At 44.1% G+C, this 15196-nt stretch overlaps 1 protein-coding gene across 2 annotated transcripts in view; it reads left to right on the forward strand.

Moving 5' to 3' along the window:
* Positions 1–12059, forward strand: part of appl2 (adaptor protein, phosphotyrosine interaction, PH domain and leucine zipper containing 2) — a 118433-nt gene extending 106374 nt beyond the window's left edge. For both annotated transcript variants that reach the window (XM_059987844.1, XM_059987845.1), the window contains 2 exons: positions 6799–6846; positions 9906–12059. In XM_059987844.1, the coding sequence (XP_059843827.1) occupies positions 6799–6846; positions 9906–10025 (168 nt within the window). In that variant the 3' untranslated portion in view covers positions 10026–12059. The remainder of the gene's footprint in view (positions 1–6798; positions 6847–9905) is intronic.
* The last annotated feature ends 3137 nt before the right edge of the window (positions 12060–15196 follow it).

Here is a 15196-nt window from a genome sequence, read left to right on the forward strand (position 1 = left end):
CCCACAATCCTGATTGAGAAGTTACAGAAACTGGGCCTCTGTACTTACTTCTGCAATTGGATCCTCGACTTCCTAAACAGAAGACCACAGTCTGTGAGGATTGGTGATAATATATTCTCCTTGCTGACGTTCAACACTGGTATGCCTCAGGGGCGTGTGCTTAGCCCACTGCTCTACTCTCTCTATACTCATGACTGTGTGGCTAGGCATAGCTCAAATACCATCTGTAAATTTGCTGATGATAGACCCATTGTTGGTAGAATATCAGATGGTGAAGGAACGAGATATGCCAACTAGTTGAGTGGTGTCAACCTTGCACTCAACGTCAGTAAGACGAAAGAGCTGATTGTGGACTTCAGGAAGGGTAAGATGCAGGAGCACATACCAATCCTCATAGAGGGATCAGAATTGGAGAGAGTGAGCAGTTTCAAGTTCCTGGGTATCAAGATTTTTGAGGACCTAACCTGGTTCCAACATATCGGTGCAGTTATAAAGAAGGCAAGACAGGCATCATTAGGAGTTTGAAGAGATTTGATTTGACAACAAATACGCTCAAAAACTTCTATAGTTGTACCGTAGAGAGCATTCTGACAGGCTGCATCATCATCTGGTATGGAGGGGTTACCGCACAGGACTTAAAGAAGGTTGTAAATCTAGTTAGCTCCATCTTGGGTACTAGCCTACAAAGTACCCAGGACATCTTCAAGGAGCAGTATCCATTATTAAGGACCTCCAGCACCCAGGGCATGCCCTTTTCTCACTGTTACCATTGGGTAGGAGGTACACACTCAGCAATTCAGGAACAGTTTCATCCCCTCTGCCATCCAACTCCTAAATGGACATTGAACCCGTGAACACTACCTCACTTTTAAAATATATATTATTTCTGTTTTTGCACGATTTTTAATCTCTTCAATATATATATATATATATATACTGTAATTGATTCACTTATTTATTATTACTATGTTATTATTTTTTCTTCTATATTATGTATTGCAGTGAACTGCTGCCGTTAACAAATTTCACGACACATGTCGGTGATAATAAACCTGATTCTGATATTTCATCTTTTCCCTCCTAATGACTTTTTGGTTGTCTTCTTTTGGCTTTTAAAAACTTTCTAATCCTCTTAACTTCCTACTAATATATGTGCTATTATGTGCCCTCTTGGCTTTTATGTCGGTTTTGACTCCTGCCTTTAGAATACCACTACCTCTTTGGGATGTCTCTACCTAGCACTTAGATCTAGTAGTCTCCCCTTCCAGTCAACTTTGGCCAGCTCCTCTCTAATGCTGCTTTAATTCCCTATATTCCACTGTGATACCGAAACATTTTACTTTAGCTTCTCACTCTCAAATTGCAGGATGAATTCTATCATATTATGATCACTGTCTCCTAAGGATTGCTTTGCCTTAAGCTCCTGTATCAAATCCGTTTAATTGCACAACACCCAAACCAGAATAGCTGATCCCCTCGTGGGCCCAACCACAAGGTGTTCTAAAAAGCTATCTCATAGGCATTCTACAAATACTCTCTTGGGGTCCAAAATCAGCACCAACCTGATTTTCCCAATCTACCTGCACATTGGATCCCCCATGACTGTTGTAACATTGCCCTTTTGACAAGCATTTTCTATTTCCCATTCCAATGTATAGCCTACATCCTGGTTACTGTTCAGAGGCCTGTATATAAATCCCATCAGGGTCTTTTTACCCCTGCAGTTCTTTAACTCTACCCACAGTGATTCTATATTTTGTCATTTTATGTCACCTTTTTCTAAGGATTTGATTTCATGTATATCGCCATACACAGCCCTGAGGTTCATTTTCTTGCGGGCATTTATATTAAATACAAGGAACACAATAGGATCAATGAAAGACTGCACCCAACAGGGTAGACAGTCAGTGTGGAAACCAAGCAACAAACAATTCTCCCTCTGACAATTCCCAGTTCTACAGTCCTGCGTGTAATGTTTCTCCATATGCCAGCTGTGTGCCAAACCTATCCTCTGAATGTTAATCCTGATGAAATCACCTCTTATTCTACTGAGCTCTGCTGACTATGGATGAGTCCTCCTCGTGTCTACTCCGAGGCCCAGTACTTCAACTCAGGAATCCGCCTGACCAAGACTGGTCTATGGTGCTTTGATACTGCAGTGAAATCTTGTCACGGCTGGTAGACTCTCAGCAAGCTCTTACTGTGTTGCACTTCACTGATGGTCACAGCCATCATTTCTCAGTCCTAGTATCAGCACACTTACTGTGTAGTCACAGGAGCAAGTTGATTGGAATCTGTGTTAAATGTTAAAACATGTCAGTCTGCACATGTTCACTGCCTCTGACTCTACTGCAGTGGCGAGATAGTAAGAATGGGTGTGGATAAGGAGACCCAACTGTGATGAGTCTTGAGAATGATTGTCAAACACATTGATCACATTGATCTCAAGAATCAGTTTAACCCCTTTTCAAATGGGCTGTCCAGCTTGATGTGTGTACAGATATCTGATCTGATCTGATCACCAGAGCCTGGGCTGTCCAGCTTGATGTGTGTACAGATATCTGATCACCAGAGCCTGGGCTGTCCAGCTTGATGCGTAAAGATACCTGATCTGATCACCAGAATCCGGGCTGTCCAGCTCAATGTGTACATACCGATATCCTATGTGTTATGATCTGATCACCAGAGTCTGGGCAAGGAGCCAGGCTCTTTAGCTTCATGCTGACCAAAATGCCCCGTCTCAGCTAGTCCCATTTCCACACATTTAGCCATTGCCCCCTAAACCTTTCCCATCCATTAACCTGTCCACATACAGTATCTTTTAAAGGTTTTTATTGTTCCTGCCTCAACCTCTTCCTCTGGCAACTCATTCCATATATTCACCCTCAAGTTCCTATTAAATATTTTCTCTCTCACGTTAAACTATCCCAAATGTTCTTGATTTCTCCATTCCTTGGAAAAACAATGAGTGCATTCACCACATTGATGCCCCTAGTGACTGTATACACCTCTATAAAATCACCTCTCAGTCTAAGCTCCATTAAAGTGCTAGCCAGTCCAACCTCTCCCTGTAAGTCTAATCCCAGCAACATTATTGAACATCTTTTCTACACACTATACAGTTTAATAGCATCTTTCCTGTAGCAGGAAGACCAAAATTAAACACAATACTCCAAGGGCAGCCTCACAATTGTCCTATAGAACCACACCATGACCTCCCAACTTCTATACTCAGTGCCCTGACTGATGGTCAGCCTGCCTACCTGTGACTCCACTTTCAGAGAACAATGTACATGTCATTCACTGTGACAGTCCTGAATTTGACTTTTCAAGTTGTAACCTTCTCCACAATCCAAATCATCAACCTTCATGTCATCTGCAAATTTACTAACCTACTCTTTCACTTCATCATCCAAGTTATTGATAAAAGTCAGAAAGAGCAGGGTCCCAGAGGAATACCACTGGTCACCGACTTCAAGCAGAATACACAAAGCTAAGCTTCCCTGGATCCCATGCCTCCTGACTTTTTGAATGAGCCTACCATGTGAAGCCATATCAAAAGCCTTACTAAAGTTCATATACACCACATTCACTGCGCTACATCTATTACCTTTTTTGTCACTTCCTCAAAGAATTGAATCAGGCTCCTGAGGCTGTACCTACCCCTTGCAAAGCCATGCTGACTATCCTTAATCATACCATGCATCTCCAAATGCTGGTAAATCTTGCCAATAAGAATCCTCTTTAATATTTTGCCCATCACTAATGGAAGATTCACTGGTCTGCAATTCCTAGGGTTCTCCCTACTCCCTTTCTTGAACAAAGGAATTAACATTTGCCATCCTCCAATCATTTGGTACTACTGTGGCCAGTGAGGATGCAAAGATTATTGTCAAAGGCATAGCAATCTCTTCCCTCACTTCTGTAGTAACTGGGGGTACATACTGTTCAGCCCCAGACACTCATCTATCCCTATACAATCTCTTCTCCCTCCTGCCGTCTGGGAAAAGGCTCCGAAGCATTCGGACTGTCACGACCAGACTATGTAACAGTTTCTTCCCCCAAGCTGCAGACTCCTCAATACCCGAAGCCTGGACTGACGCCTTGCCCTATTGTCCTGTTATTTATTGTACTGCCTGCACTGTTTTTGTCTACTTTATGTAGTCCTGTGTAGGTCTGTAGTCTAGTGTAGCTTTCTCTGTTTTTTTTTAATGTAGTTCAGTCTAGTTTTTGTACTGTGTCATATAACACCACGGTCCTGGAAAACATCTCATTTTTACTATGTACTGTACCAGCAGTTATGGTCAAAATGACAATAAAAGTGACAACTTGACTTCCTCAATGTCATCATGTTCAAGTATATCAGCCTGATTTATGCTGTCCTCATGAGCATCAAGATCCCTCACACTTTTAATCCTGAAGCAAAGTATTCGTTAAGAGCCTCCCCTACTTCCTCCCTCTAGGCACATTTCTTCTTTTTGCTCTGATTGATCCTACCCACACTCTAGTCATTCGCATGGAATGCCTTGGGGTTTTCCTTAATCCCTATTCAGCAAGACTTTCTCACGTCCCCTTCTACCTCACCTAAATCCATTCTTCAGCTCCTTGTAATTCTCTAGAGCCCTCTCTGATTCATGGTTCCTCAAATTTAAGCTTCTTTCTTCCTCTTGACTAGATGCTCCATATCTCTCGTCAGCTATGGTTCCTTCACCCTACCATTCTTTCCCTTTCTCAATGGGATAGAACTATCCAGAACCACATGCAAGAGTTCCTTAATATTTTCATTGTACATTCCCTGATTACATTACTTCAAAATTTATGCTCCCAAGTTCCAGCCTAATAGTATTGCTTTCCCCCAGTTAAATATTCTTCCATACTGTCTGATTCTAATCCTGTCATAGGTCATGATAGAGGTTAGGGAATTGTGCTTACTCTCTCCAAGATGCTCAACCACTGAGATCTGCCAGCTGACCAGGTACATTGCCCAGTATCAGAGCCCATATGGCCTCTCCTCCTCTAGTCAGCTTGTCTACATATGCACCTTCCTGGACCCACCTAACAAATCCTGCCCTATCTAAACCTTTTGGTGTCAAGGATGTGCCAATCGGTATTAGGGAAGTTGAAATCAACCATGATAACCACATTGTTATTTTTGCACCTTTGCAAAATCTGCCTCCTGATCTGTTCAGCATTTCTGTTGCTTTTGGAGGAATAGCCCCTTATGAGTGTTCCTTCCTGTTTTACCTTGCACTCACACTGACTCAGTAGATAATCCTTCCACAACATCCTCCATTTCTGTGTTGTGATAATGCCATCCTCACCTTTTACCTCCCTCCTTGTCCCTTTTGAAACATATAATCCCTGGAACATCTGTCAGCCTTGTGCAAGGCAAGCCACCATGATGGCCACAGTGTTGCAGTTCAAAGTTTATGTGTCACAGTAAAGATTCATCTTCATGTGGGTATGCATAGTAAATACAAAGAAACACAATTAATGAAAATCACAACAAATTCGGACCTCCTTCCTGATGGGAGCAGTGAGAAGAAAGGCTGGAATTCCTCGATGATGGATGTTGCTTTCCTGCGACAGCACTTTGTGTAGATGTGCTCAGTGGTGGGGATAGCTTTACCCTTGATGGAGTGGGCTGAATCCACTTTTGTAGGCTTTTCCGTTCAAGGGCATTGGTTTTACCACATCAGGCCATGATGCAACCATTCATTGTACTCTCCACCATGCATCTGTTGTTTGTCATAGTTTAAGATGGCATGCCAAATCTTTGCAAAGTTCTAAGAAAGAGGTGTTGCCACTTCTTTGTACTGCCAGTTACATGTGAGATCCAGGACAGATTGTCTGAAATAATGACACAGAAGAATTTACAGCTGCTGACACTCTCCACTTCAAATCCCCTGATGAGAACTGGCACATGGACCTTCAGTTTCTTCCTCCTGAAGTCAATAATTAGCTCCTTGGTTTTGCAGACACTGAGAGATTGGTATTGTGGCACCACAAAGTCAGATTTTCAATCTCTCTCCTATATGCTGATTCATAACGGACTTTAATTCGGTCAACAACAGTAGTAAATATGGCGTTAGAGCTGTACTTGGCCTCAAAGGTCCATGTCTTAAGTTAACCGCTCTTGTCCTTGATACTCCTACATTACAACACACGCTTCAACCCATCCAACTGACTGCAATTGTGTCCTTTTCACTACTTACCCTTCTCACAGTCTCTACATGTTGCATCTACCTGTACACCAAATGCACCATTCCCTTTCCTGACAGTCACCTCCCTGTAGCTCCTATGAATTTTTCTTTTCCAGAATGAGCCAGTAGTCAACCAGCTCCACTTCCCTAACCTAGTTTGTGAGGAGCTGCACATCACAGATATAGTAATCAGGAGGACAAGTGGTCTCCCAGATTTCTCACGTCTTACCTGACCTAGATCCATTCTCAGTACTCTAGCTGGACACTAATAAAGAAATGGAAACTTGGCAGAAACCTCAACCTAGACTCTGCCTGTCTTCTTGTAGGCTCTTGAGCCGAAGTCTCAATTCCCCACTTGCTGTTCACTCACAATATGGCACTTCTCGTAATGGCCAATCTGCTTAACTAACTTTATATTAGCCTTGCCAAGTGCCCAAAAGCCTAAACAATATCAAACACTACAGAAAGTCCCATCAGGCCCTGCTTGATTTTTAGCTGCTAACTCTACTCACCATAAGTAAATCACTGTGATTTCAAGCTCTGCAGTTCGCTATTTTTTCCATGATAACAGTGTCATCTGTCTCTTTTCTGGCAGATATGTTCTGTTATCAATCTTGGAAGGAGACTTACTCAGGCAGAGAAGGTGAGTGTTAAACTAGCTTTAATAAATGAAGGAGGGTTTTAAAAAGTTGCCAGTATCACAGTGTATCCTCAATCAATTCAGTACGAGTTATAAACATCCCTGAAGCTGCATTGATACTCCCTGAAAGTGGCTGCACAGGGTAATAGAGCAGTAATGTAGACATATGGCATGCTTGCTTTAATTGAGGTACTACGTTCAAGAGTTAGGAGTTCTGTCACAGCTTTATAAAACTCGAGTTAGGCTACATTTGGAGTTTTGCATTATTCATTTCTGGTCGCTCTATTATAGGAAGGATATTGAAGTTTTGGAGAAGGTACAGAACAGGATGGTATCTGGATTAGAGGCTATGTGCTAGGAGGAGGGATTGGACAAAGTTAGGTTGTTTTGTCTGGAGTGGCAGAAGCTAAGGGGAGAACTGATGGGAACTGTCCAGTCTTATCTGTGAGACACAGATCTTTTTCCCAGGGTTAAAATCTGTAAAACTGGGGGATGCACATTCAAGGTGAGAGGGAGTAAGTTCAAGGGAGGCAAGTATTTTTACCTAGAATGGTGTGTGCCTGGAATGGACTGTAGGGGTGGTGAGGGAGATGCACTTAGGCATGTGAATGTATGGAGACATTGTATTGGCAGAAGGGATTAATTTAATTAGGCATTTAATGATACTATTTCGGCACAACATCATGGGTCAAATGGCCAGTTCTTGTGCTGCTACAAAGCATTCCACATATATCAATAACTTGAAGAACTTTACTTTTAAAAACTATCACATCAAAGGCAGGTGGACTTCAGTTGGTAAGTAAATATTTTTTTCAGGAAGGTTTCTGAGCTTTGTAGTTTGGTGTGTCTCAGTCTTGCTCTCAGGATGTCCTATGACCCTCAAGCAGGTGCTGAACTATCTGGCGTACTGATCAGCAATCTGTTAACTACACTCCAGTGTAGGGCTCCGTCCAGTGGTGTTAAAGAGGTCAGTCTTCCTGCAATTTCCCAGTGAGGAGGGATCAGCCATAGTCATACAAAATGGAAGCCCTTTGGCCCAGGAGGCTAGTCCCATATGTCCACATTTGGCCCATAGCCCAAAAAACCCTCCCCTATCCATGTATTTATTTAGAAGGCTTTTACACTTTGCCATTGTGCCTGCCCCATCCACCATTTCTGGCAGCTCATTCCAAATAAAACCACACTTTGTATGAAGAAGCTGCCCTTGATGTCCATTCTAAACCACTCACATCTGACCTTAAACATGTGCCCTTGCTTTTAGCACCCCACCCTGCAATACATAATCCAGTAGAGAAAAAATAATAAATAAAACAATAATAAACAAGAAAATCATTACGTATACTTAATCTTAAAAAGTGTGCAAAAGCAGAAATACCATATATTTTAAAATGTGAGGTAGTGTCTATTTAGGAATCGGATGGCAGAGGGGAAGAAGCTGTTCCTGAATCACTGAGTGTGTGCCTTCAGGCTTCTGTACCTCCTAACTGATGGTAACAGTGAGAAAAGGGGATGCTCTGGGTGCTGGAGGTCCTTAATAATGGACGCTGCCTTTCTGAGACACCGCTCCCTAAAGATGTCCTGTGTACTTTGTAGGCTAGTACCCAAGATGGAGCTGACTAGATTTACAACCTTCTGTAGCTTCTTTTGGTCCTATGCAGTAGCCCTTCCATACCAGACTATGCCTCTTTGTCAGGTCACCCCTCAGTCTCTGACATTTCAGGGAATAAAGCAGTTTCTTGGTGGGCTGGGTCAGTAAATTTGCTGATGACACAAAGGTTGGAGGTGTTGTGGATAGTGTGGAGGGCTGTTGGAAACTACAGCAGGACATTGATAGGATGCAAAACTGGGCTGAGAAGTGGCAGATGGAGTTCAAACCCAGATAAGTGAGAGGTGGTTCATTTTCATAGGTCAAATATGATGACAGAATATAGTATTAATGATAAGACTTGGCAGTGTAGAGGATCACAGGGATCTTGGTGTCCGAGTCCATAGGACACTCAAAGCTGCTGTGCAAGTTGACTCTGTGGTTAAAAATTCTTACGGTACATTGGCCTTCATCAATGATGGGATTGAGTTTAGGAGTTGAGAGGTAATGCTGCAGCTATATAGGACCCTGGTCAGACCCCACTTGGAGTACTGTGCTCAGTTCTGGTTGCCTCACTACAGGAAGGATGTTGCCTGGATTGGGGAGATGCCTTATGAGAATAGGTTGAGTGAACTCAGCTTTTTCTCCTTGGAGTGGTGGAGGATGAGAGGTGACTTGTTAGAGGTGTACAAGATGAGAGGCATTGATCGTGTGGATAGTCAGAGGCTTTTTCCCATGGCTGAAATGGCTAGAAGAAGAGGTCACAATTTTAAGGTGCTTGGAAGTAGGTATAGAGGAGATGTCAGGGTTAAGTTTTTGCAGAGTAGTGAGTGCATGGAATGGGTTGCCGGTGATGGTAGTGGAGGTGGATATGATAGGCTTTTAAGAGGCTACTGGATAGGCACATGGAACCCATAGAGGGCTATGGGTAAGCCTAGGTAATTTCTAAAGTAAGTACATGTTCAGCACAGCTTTGTGGGCCGAAGGGCCTGTATTGTGCTGTAAGTTTTCTGTTTACCAATGGGGTGAGGCTTTCAGTTCCTTGGTGGGCCAGTAGGTCTTACATCAGAGGTTGTGAGGCTGTTAGAAATATCCTGAGAAAAAGGATTAACTTGCACTTGGTGGCAGTGTTGCAGACTCTGGTACTGAGCTTGACTTCACCTTTTAGAATAAAACCTGAAATGAACCCAAATGCTGGTGCTGCAGAGGAGAGTTGCTGTTTCCAGTGGCTGTAGGGGGCAAGGTGAAAGAGGAACTCAACAGAATCTCCAGTGTTTAAGTTAGAGAGGCATGGGTTCAGGACGGAGAGGAAACCCATCATTGGGAAATGTCTTTGTCCCTGTCAGAACTGATCATCCCTTCATTGTACCTCTACATAGTTGTTACCCACCCACTCCCCCCCCCCCACCACTTGGACAAAATGTAGCTGCACAAAAATGGCATTCAGTTGTTTAATATAGAAACAATTCTTATTCAGGATCCAGAAGCTTTGGCCGCACTTATGAAGTCAACAGAACTCAGTGCTGATGGGAGATTCCTTCTACTCGGTCAGATGGATAAAGATGAAACAGATGCTTGTTTGGAATCGGAAGCCTAGCCTAACGTTTATACCACGTCATCTGCACTCCCTAACTGTACCTCTTCTGCTTTGCTCCGACCTCCTTCCACCTTCACACTGGTGAAGCTCTGGGTTAACTGTAACTCAACTTTGTACTTGTAATTTGGGGAATTAGGGCTAATTTACACAATCAAATTTACGAGCAAGAAGTCAGGAACTCAAACTCTAAATAATGTTTTAAAACAGTCTTTCATCAGGCAGGAGACAAAACTTTGAGTAATCCCAGCATTTCATAACAAAGGTTGAAGACCGGTTTGTATTTGAGTCTTTCAAAACCTCAGACATTCCCAAAGTGTTTTCTACTTATTTGCATTTAGCTAAATATGTAGTATACTTTTGTGATAACTTGGCCAATTTAACTACAGCGAGTGCAATATTTACAGTACACATAGCCAAGTATTTCACCTTAGTGTGGATTTTGTAGGATAGCAGTTTACAATAAAGCTGAAATACTGACCTGGGGTGAGCAGTTGAATACATGAGTATCTTTTATCAGATATACCCCTGTATTTTAAACTTCGGCAAGCCCCCTCACAGGAAAAATGTTTTCATAGCAGTTCTCATTTCATATCACTGTTCTCATTTAATCACTTGTGGGCTAACAAGATTCCAGTCAAATAAAGTTGTACAAAGATAAGGGGGTTGGAGGGACAGTAATGCTGTACATTACTGGTCTTTATAATGTTAAAATAGTTCACGGGTTCAACAGGTATTGGTGGAAGGAAAGTTTGGGTGGGCTGGGTTTGTAATGCTGCACTCAAGAAAGATGAGGAGAATTAAAATTCTGAGGGTTTTAAGCTGGATGCAGTGATGATATTTCTGCTTGTGGGAATATCTAAAACCAGGAGTAAAAATTGGGTTGTCAGTAGATTTTTTTTTGACTACAGCTAGTTTTCTAATAATTAAGTAGGAACAGCCCTTCTGAATGTTTTGAAGGTAGATAATAAGCAGGCAGATGAGAATGTGCTGCGTTGACTGGTGGAAAGTCATAGATCTGCTCAATCCTAATGTCCTACTGCCATTTGCTGCATGCAGTGCTTTCCTTACACCACTTGGTGCCTCATTCCTTCCAAACATAACAGGAAAGGAGTAGGTTGATTGTATACAGGTAAACTCTTTAAAGGAACTATAGGATGAACAAAACTGTCCTGGATGAGTTAGTAGAGTGCATACTCCATAGTGTCAGAACCTTACTTCCAAACGACAAGCACACAATCAGTCCTTCCATACAAGTGACAAATTCCCACAGCCTCTTCATTTCCCTCCAGGCTGCATTCTGTCCTGATGTGGCAATGTTCTTACTGTTGCTGGTCCAAATCCCAGAGACCTCACGGCACTGGGGAGAAGTGCCACAGGAATGACTGCAGCAAACACACTGCCATCTTCAGGTAAATCCTGGCTGGCCTTGCCAGCAGCATCTCCAAAATGAATTACAAAAATAAAAACCCTTGCTTTTTACTGGGTATCTTCTTCATTCAAACTGGTTCACACACCCAAAGAGAGGCATTGAGCAAACTTAACCAACTAACATTAAAACCCACCATCATTCGCTTTAAGTATGTTATAAATTTAGCTTTGATTGTCGAGTTAAACACAAAGAGTTAAAACCCTTTGAAGCCAGTGATGAGGGACAAGTGAACTGTGGGCAGCCTGGAGAGTAAATGGAAAACCCCAGGTAGGTTTACTGCCATAAACATAAACATAAATATTCTGCAGCTGCACACACAATCTGCCATGGCTGGTAGTGAGGTGAAGGATTCTTTCACCCATATCATGGAGGTGGAAGATTGTGCAGGCAGTGGTGGACCTTTCTCAAGCAGCTGTCATTTCCTCTGGCCTGGGCTTTTGAGCTACCTTCAGATGTGACATCACATTCGAGCGGTAATTTGATCGTGATGAGCGATTACTCACTTGTGTGGCTACCCATGGAAGCAAGTTGCTGCTAATATCTGACACACTGTTTGACATTCTGGTTGTTTTATTTTTTGAGGAGAATAAACATTAAATACTCTATAATTAAATAGTGGCATCAAGTTATTACTCTTGACCAGTATTTTCAGTGGCACAAAGTTGTTAATCCACACAGTGGTCTAATGAAATAAACCAGAACTATTTACTGTAATTCAACAATACCATGGTTACTTAGAGATCAAGTTCAAGGGCACAGTAATGTCCAATCTGAAGCACAAGTGAAATGTGGCATATAAAATACACTTGAACAAACACAACCCAACCCTTTATTTCCACTGGTGCACTGGAATTGAGCAGCCCAATTCAGTACTGAAACAGGGCCCATCATTGCTATCCAGTGACTACCATAGCCCACCAGCTAGAGATACAGCGCAGAACAGATTGAACCCTAATCACTACATATTTACAATGACAGATTAACCAATAAACCTTTAGACTGATAAACCAGAACATCCCAAGGAAGCCCGCACGGTCACAGGAAATACTTGGATGATGCAGCTCATCCCTCTGCACTCCAGAGAACACAGCCAGATTACTGCAACAGCCCACAACTTTATTTGCAACCACTGTGTCGAGTTCGTACATTCCTCCCGTAACTATGTGATACTCCCAATTTCCTCCCACTGCCTAAAACTGTACTAATTGACAGGTTAATCACTGCCGTGTAGTGATGAGAATGTGGGCAGAATAAAATGGGATGTGCATTGAAGGGCCTGCATATTGACAGGTTGAAACTCTCCAGTCCAGCATCCTGTGGTCCAAAATGTTTGAAATCCAGTTCAGATCTGTACTAATTAGTTCATTCTAGCTTTTCTATCTAATTAAGCCCATAAATCAACTAAGACTGTTCTAATTTGTACCTACGTCACCTATCAGTGAAAGTTCTACAATCTCAGCTAACACACTTATTGAATTATTGAAACTTCGGGTTACCAAAGGTTCAGGGAACAGAACCCTCACATAACCATTGAGTGTCCTGTACTTACATAAAACACAGTTCTCCTGCAGAGAGGACGACAATCAGGCAGTTTCCTTGGTCAAGCTCCAGCCAGATCCTGAGGGTGCCAGACCACAGTTTCTACCTGTGTGTACAATGTACTGTGTATGTAATCAAAATGGCTTCTTTGGTTTGCTAGAGTAGGAATGCTTTTATGTCTGACAAGTGTTTTTTTCTCGCAGTTGTTTTGCTTTGGACTTGCTGATATTCATTTGTTAACCAATGGGGAATGTTATTTTGTCTTGTGGGGCTGGGAGCTTGGGGAGTTTCACGGTCTTTAGAGGAGAGGCGGGAAGGAGTCGCCGAGGAAGGTGGACGTGCGCTGCACTGCTTGGTCGACCACCGGGGGGTGGTCCCAGGTGCAAAGACATGGAGGTCAGAGGAAAATGACGAGGGGTCGAATGGTTCGATGGTTGAGCTCCAACGATGTGCACTAAACTGACTGAACTTTGATAAGTTGGCGCCTTTTGCTTTTACTTCTCTTTTATATATATTGTATTGCCTAGTACGCTTTTAGTTTTAGTAAAATCTTTAAAGTGTATTTCATAACGGTATCTGGTGTGAATTTGATACTGTGTGTGCGCGCGAGGCATAAACTTGATTCCCACAGCTCCTGCGTGTACGGGAGGTGGGGGTGGTGTGTGGCTGGATCTCCTTTTCCCCTAGACATATACCAGCCTGTTGGATGAGTGTTACATTTGTGGGGGCTTGTCCCGGATTGGATTGTCAGGGATTGTGGAATCGTGCAGGCAGCAGAGCGGAGATGGAAAGAGTTAAGTTTGTTAACTGGTGCGAGTTGGAAGATGAACCGGTGCAGTATGCCTATGTAGTGAGCGGAGTGGATTTTCAAGTTTCGGGAGACGCGTTAGTGCGGGGGTTAAGTTTGGTGAAGGGTATTGGGCAGGTAGAATTGGTAGCTAGACGGTGTGGTAAAGAGGTGGAGTCTAGCTGGGTGTTGGTTCCTACGAGTGCTGACGTCATGATGTTGGAACTGCCGACGATGGTCAGTGTTCCGGGGGGACTCCACACCCTCTCCGAGGATGAAGATGACGAGATATCGGAGGAGGAGCTAGAGATGGCCCCCGGAGAGGTGCAAGTCACTAGTAAAGGGGGGGGGGGGTCGGAGGGGGAAGGCATGACTAGGCCCCACCCCCCAGGTAGGGTGGAAGCCTCAGAGCTGGTGGTCGCACTTAACTCCCTAGTGGGAGTGGCCGAGAGGCCACGGCTGAAGCTGGGGGTGATCTCCGGAGCCAAGCCTACCCCAGATGGGGAGGTGGACTATGAGACCTGGATCAAGCATACGTCCTTGACGTTAGAGGAGTGGCCAGGCTCGGAGGAGGAGAAGAGGCGGCGATTGGTGGGAAGTTTGAGGGGTTCGGCAGCCAAAACAGTCCGGGAGTTGAAAGCTGAAAAGCCTGGGGCTTCAGTGGAGGAATGCATAGAGGTATTGGAAGGAGCGTTTGGGTTGTCAGGGGAACCCTGGCTGCTTTTAGCAGAGTTTCAACGTCTGGAACAACGGAGAGGGTAAATACTCTCTGAGTACATATTTTGGATGCTTATGGGGTTGCAGCGCCGGGGGGTAGTGATGGCGCCTGACATGGCTAGCGTGAGGATGTCAGATATTCAGTAGCTCTCTGGAGGAGGACAAGGTGGTGTGGACTATCCGGCAGGCTTATAGGAAGGGCCCCCCTCCATCCTTCAGGCAACTAATCAGAGAGGTGCGGGAGGAAGAGAGAGCATTGGGGCGGAAAAGGGGCTCGGGCCTCCGGGAACGATCCTCAGCGATACAGGAAGTGGTGGCTGGGTGGAGGACTGACAACCCCCAGGGGAGTAGGGATCCCCCCCCTCTGGAGGGGAAGGACAGGGGAGGTACCCACACCCAGGGGCGACCAGTACAGTGGGTTGGGAGCGGGAGCCGTCCTGGGAGAGGAGCGGCGGCAGGCAGTGTGTGCTTTAACTGTGGGATAGAGGGGCATTTCAGGCGGGACTGTGGGCGGCCAAGGGTGTGCTATAGCTGTGGAGAGGAGGGACACTTTAGGTGGGATTGTGAGAGACAAGGAGTCCCGTGGAGGGCAAGCCCCCCTGCAACTCAGAAGGGAGCAGTGTCGGGAAACTTAGGAGAGGCTCAGTGAGGGAACAGACTGGAGCTTCTAGAGGAACACATTCCCAGAGATCAGCCAGG

Source organism: Hypanus sabinus, chromosome 13, assembly GCF_030144855.1.
Source record: "Hypanus sabinus isolate sHypSab1 chromosome 13, sHypSab1.hap1, whole genome shotgun sequence".
In the NCBI taxonomy this organism is placed as follows: Eukaryota; Metazoa; Chordata; class Chondrichthyes; order Myliobatiformes; family Dasyatidae; genus Hypanus; species Hypanus sabinus.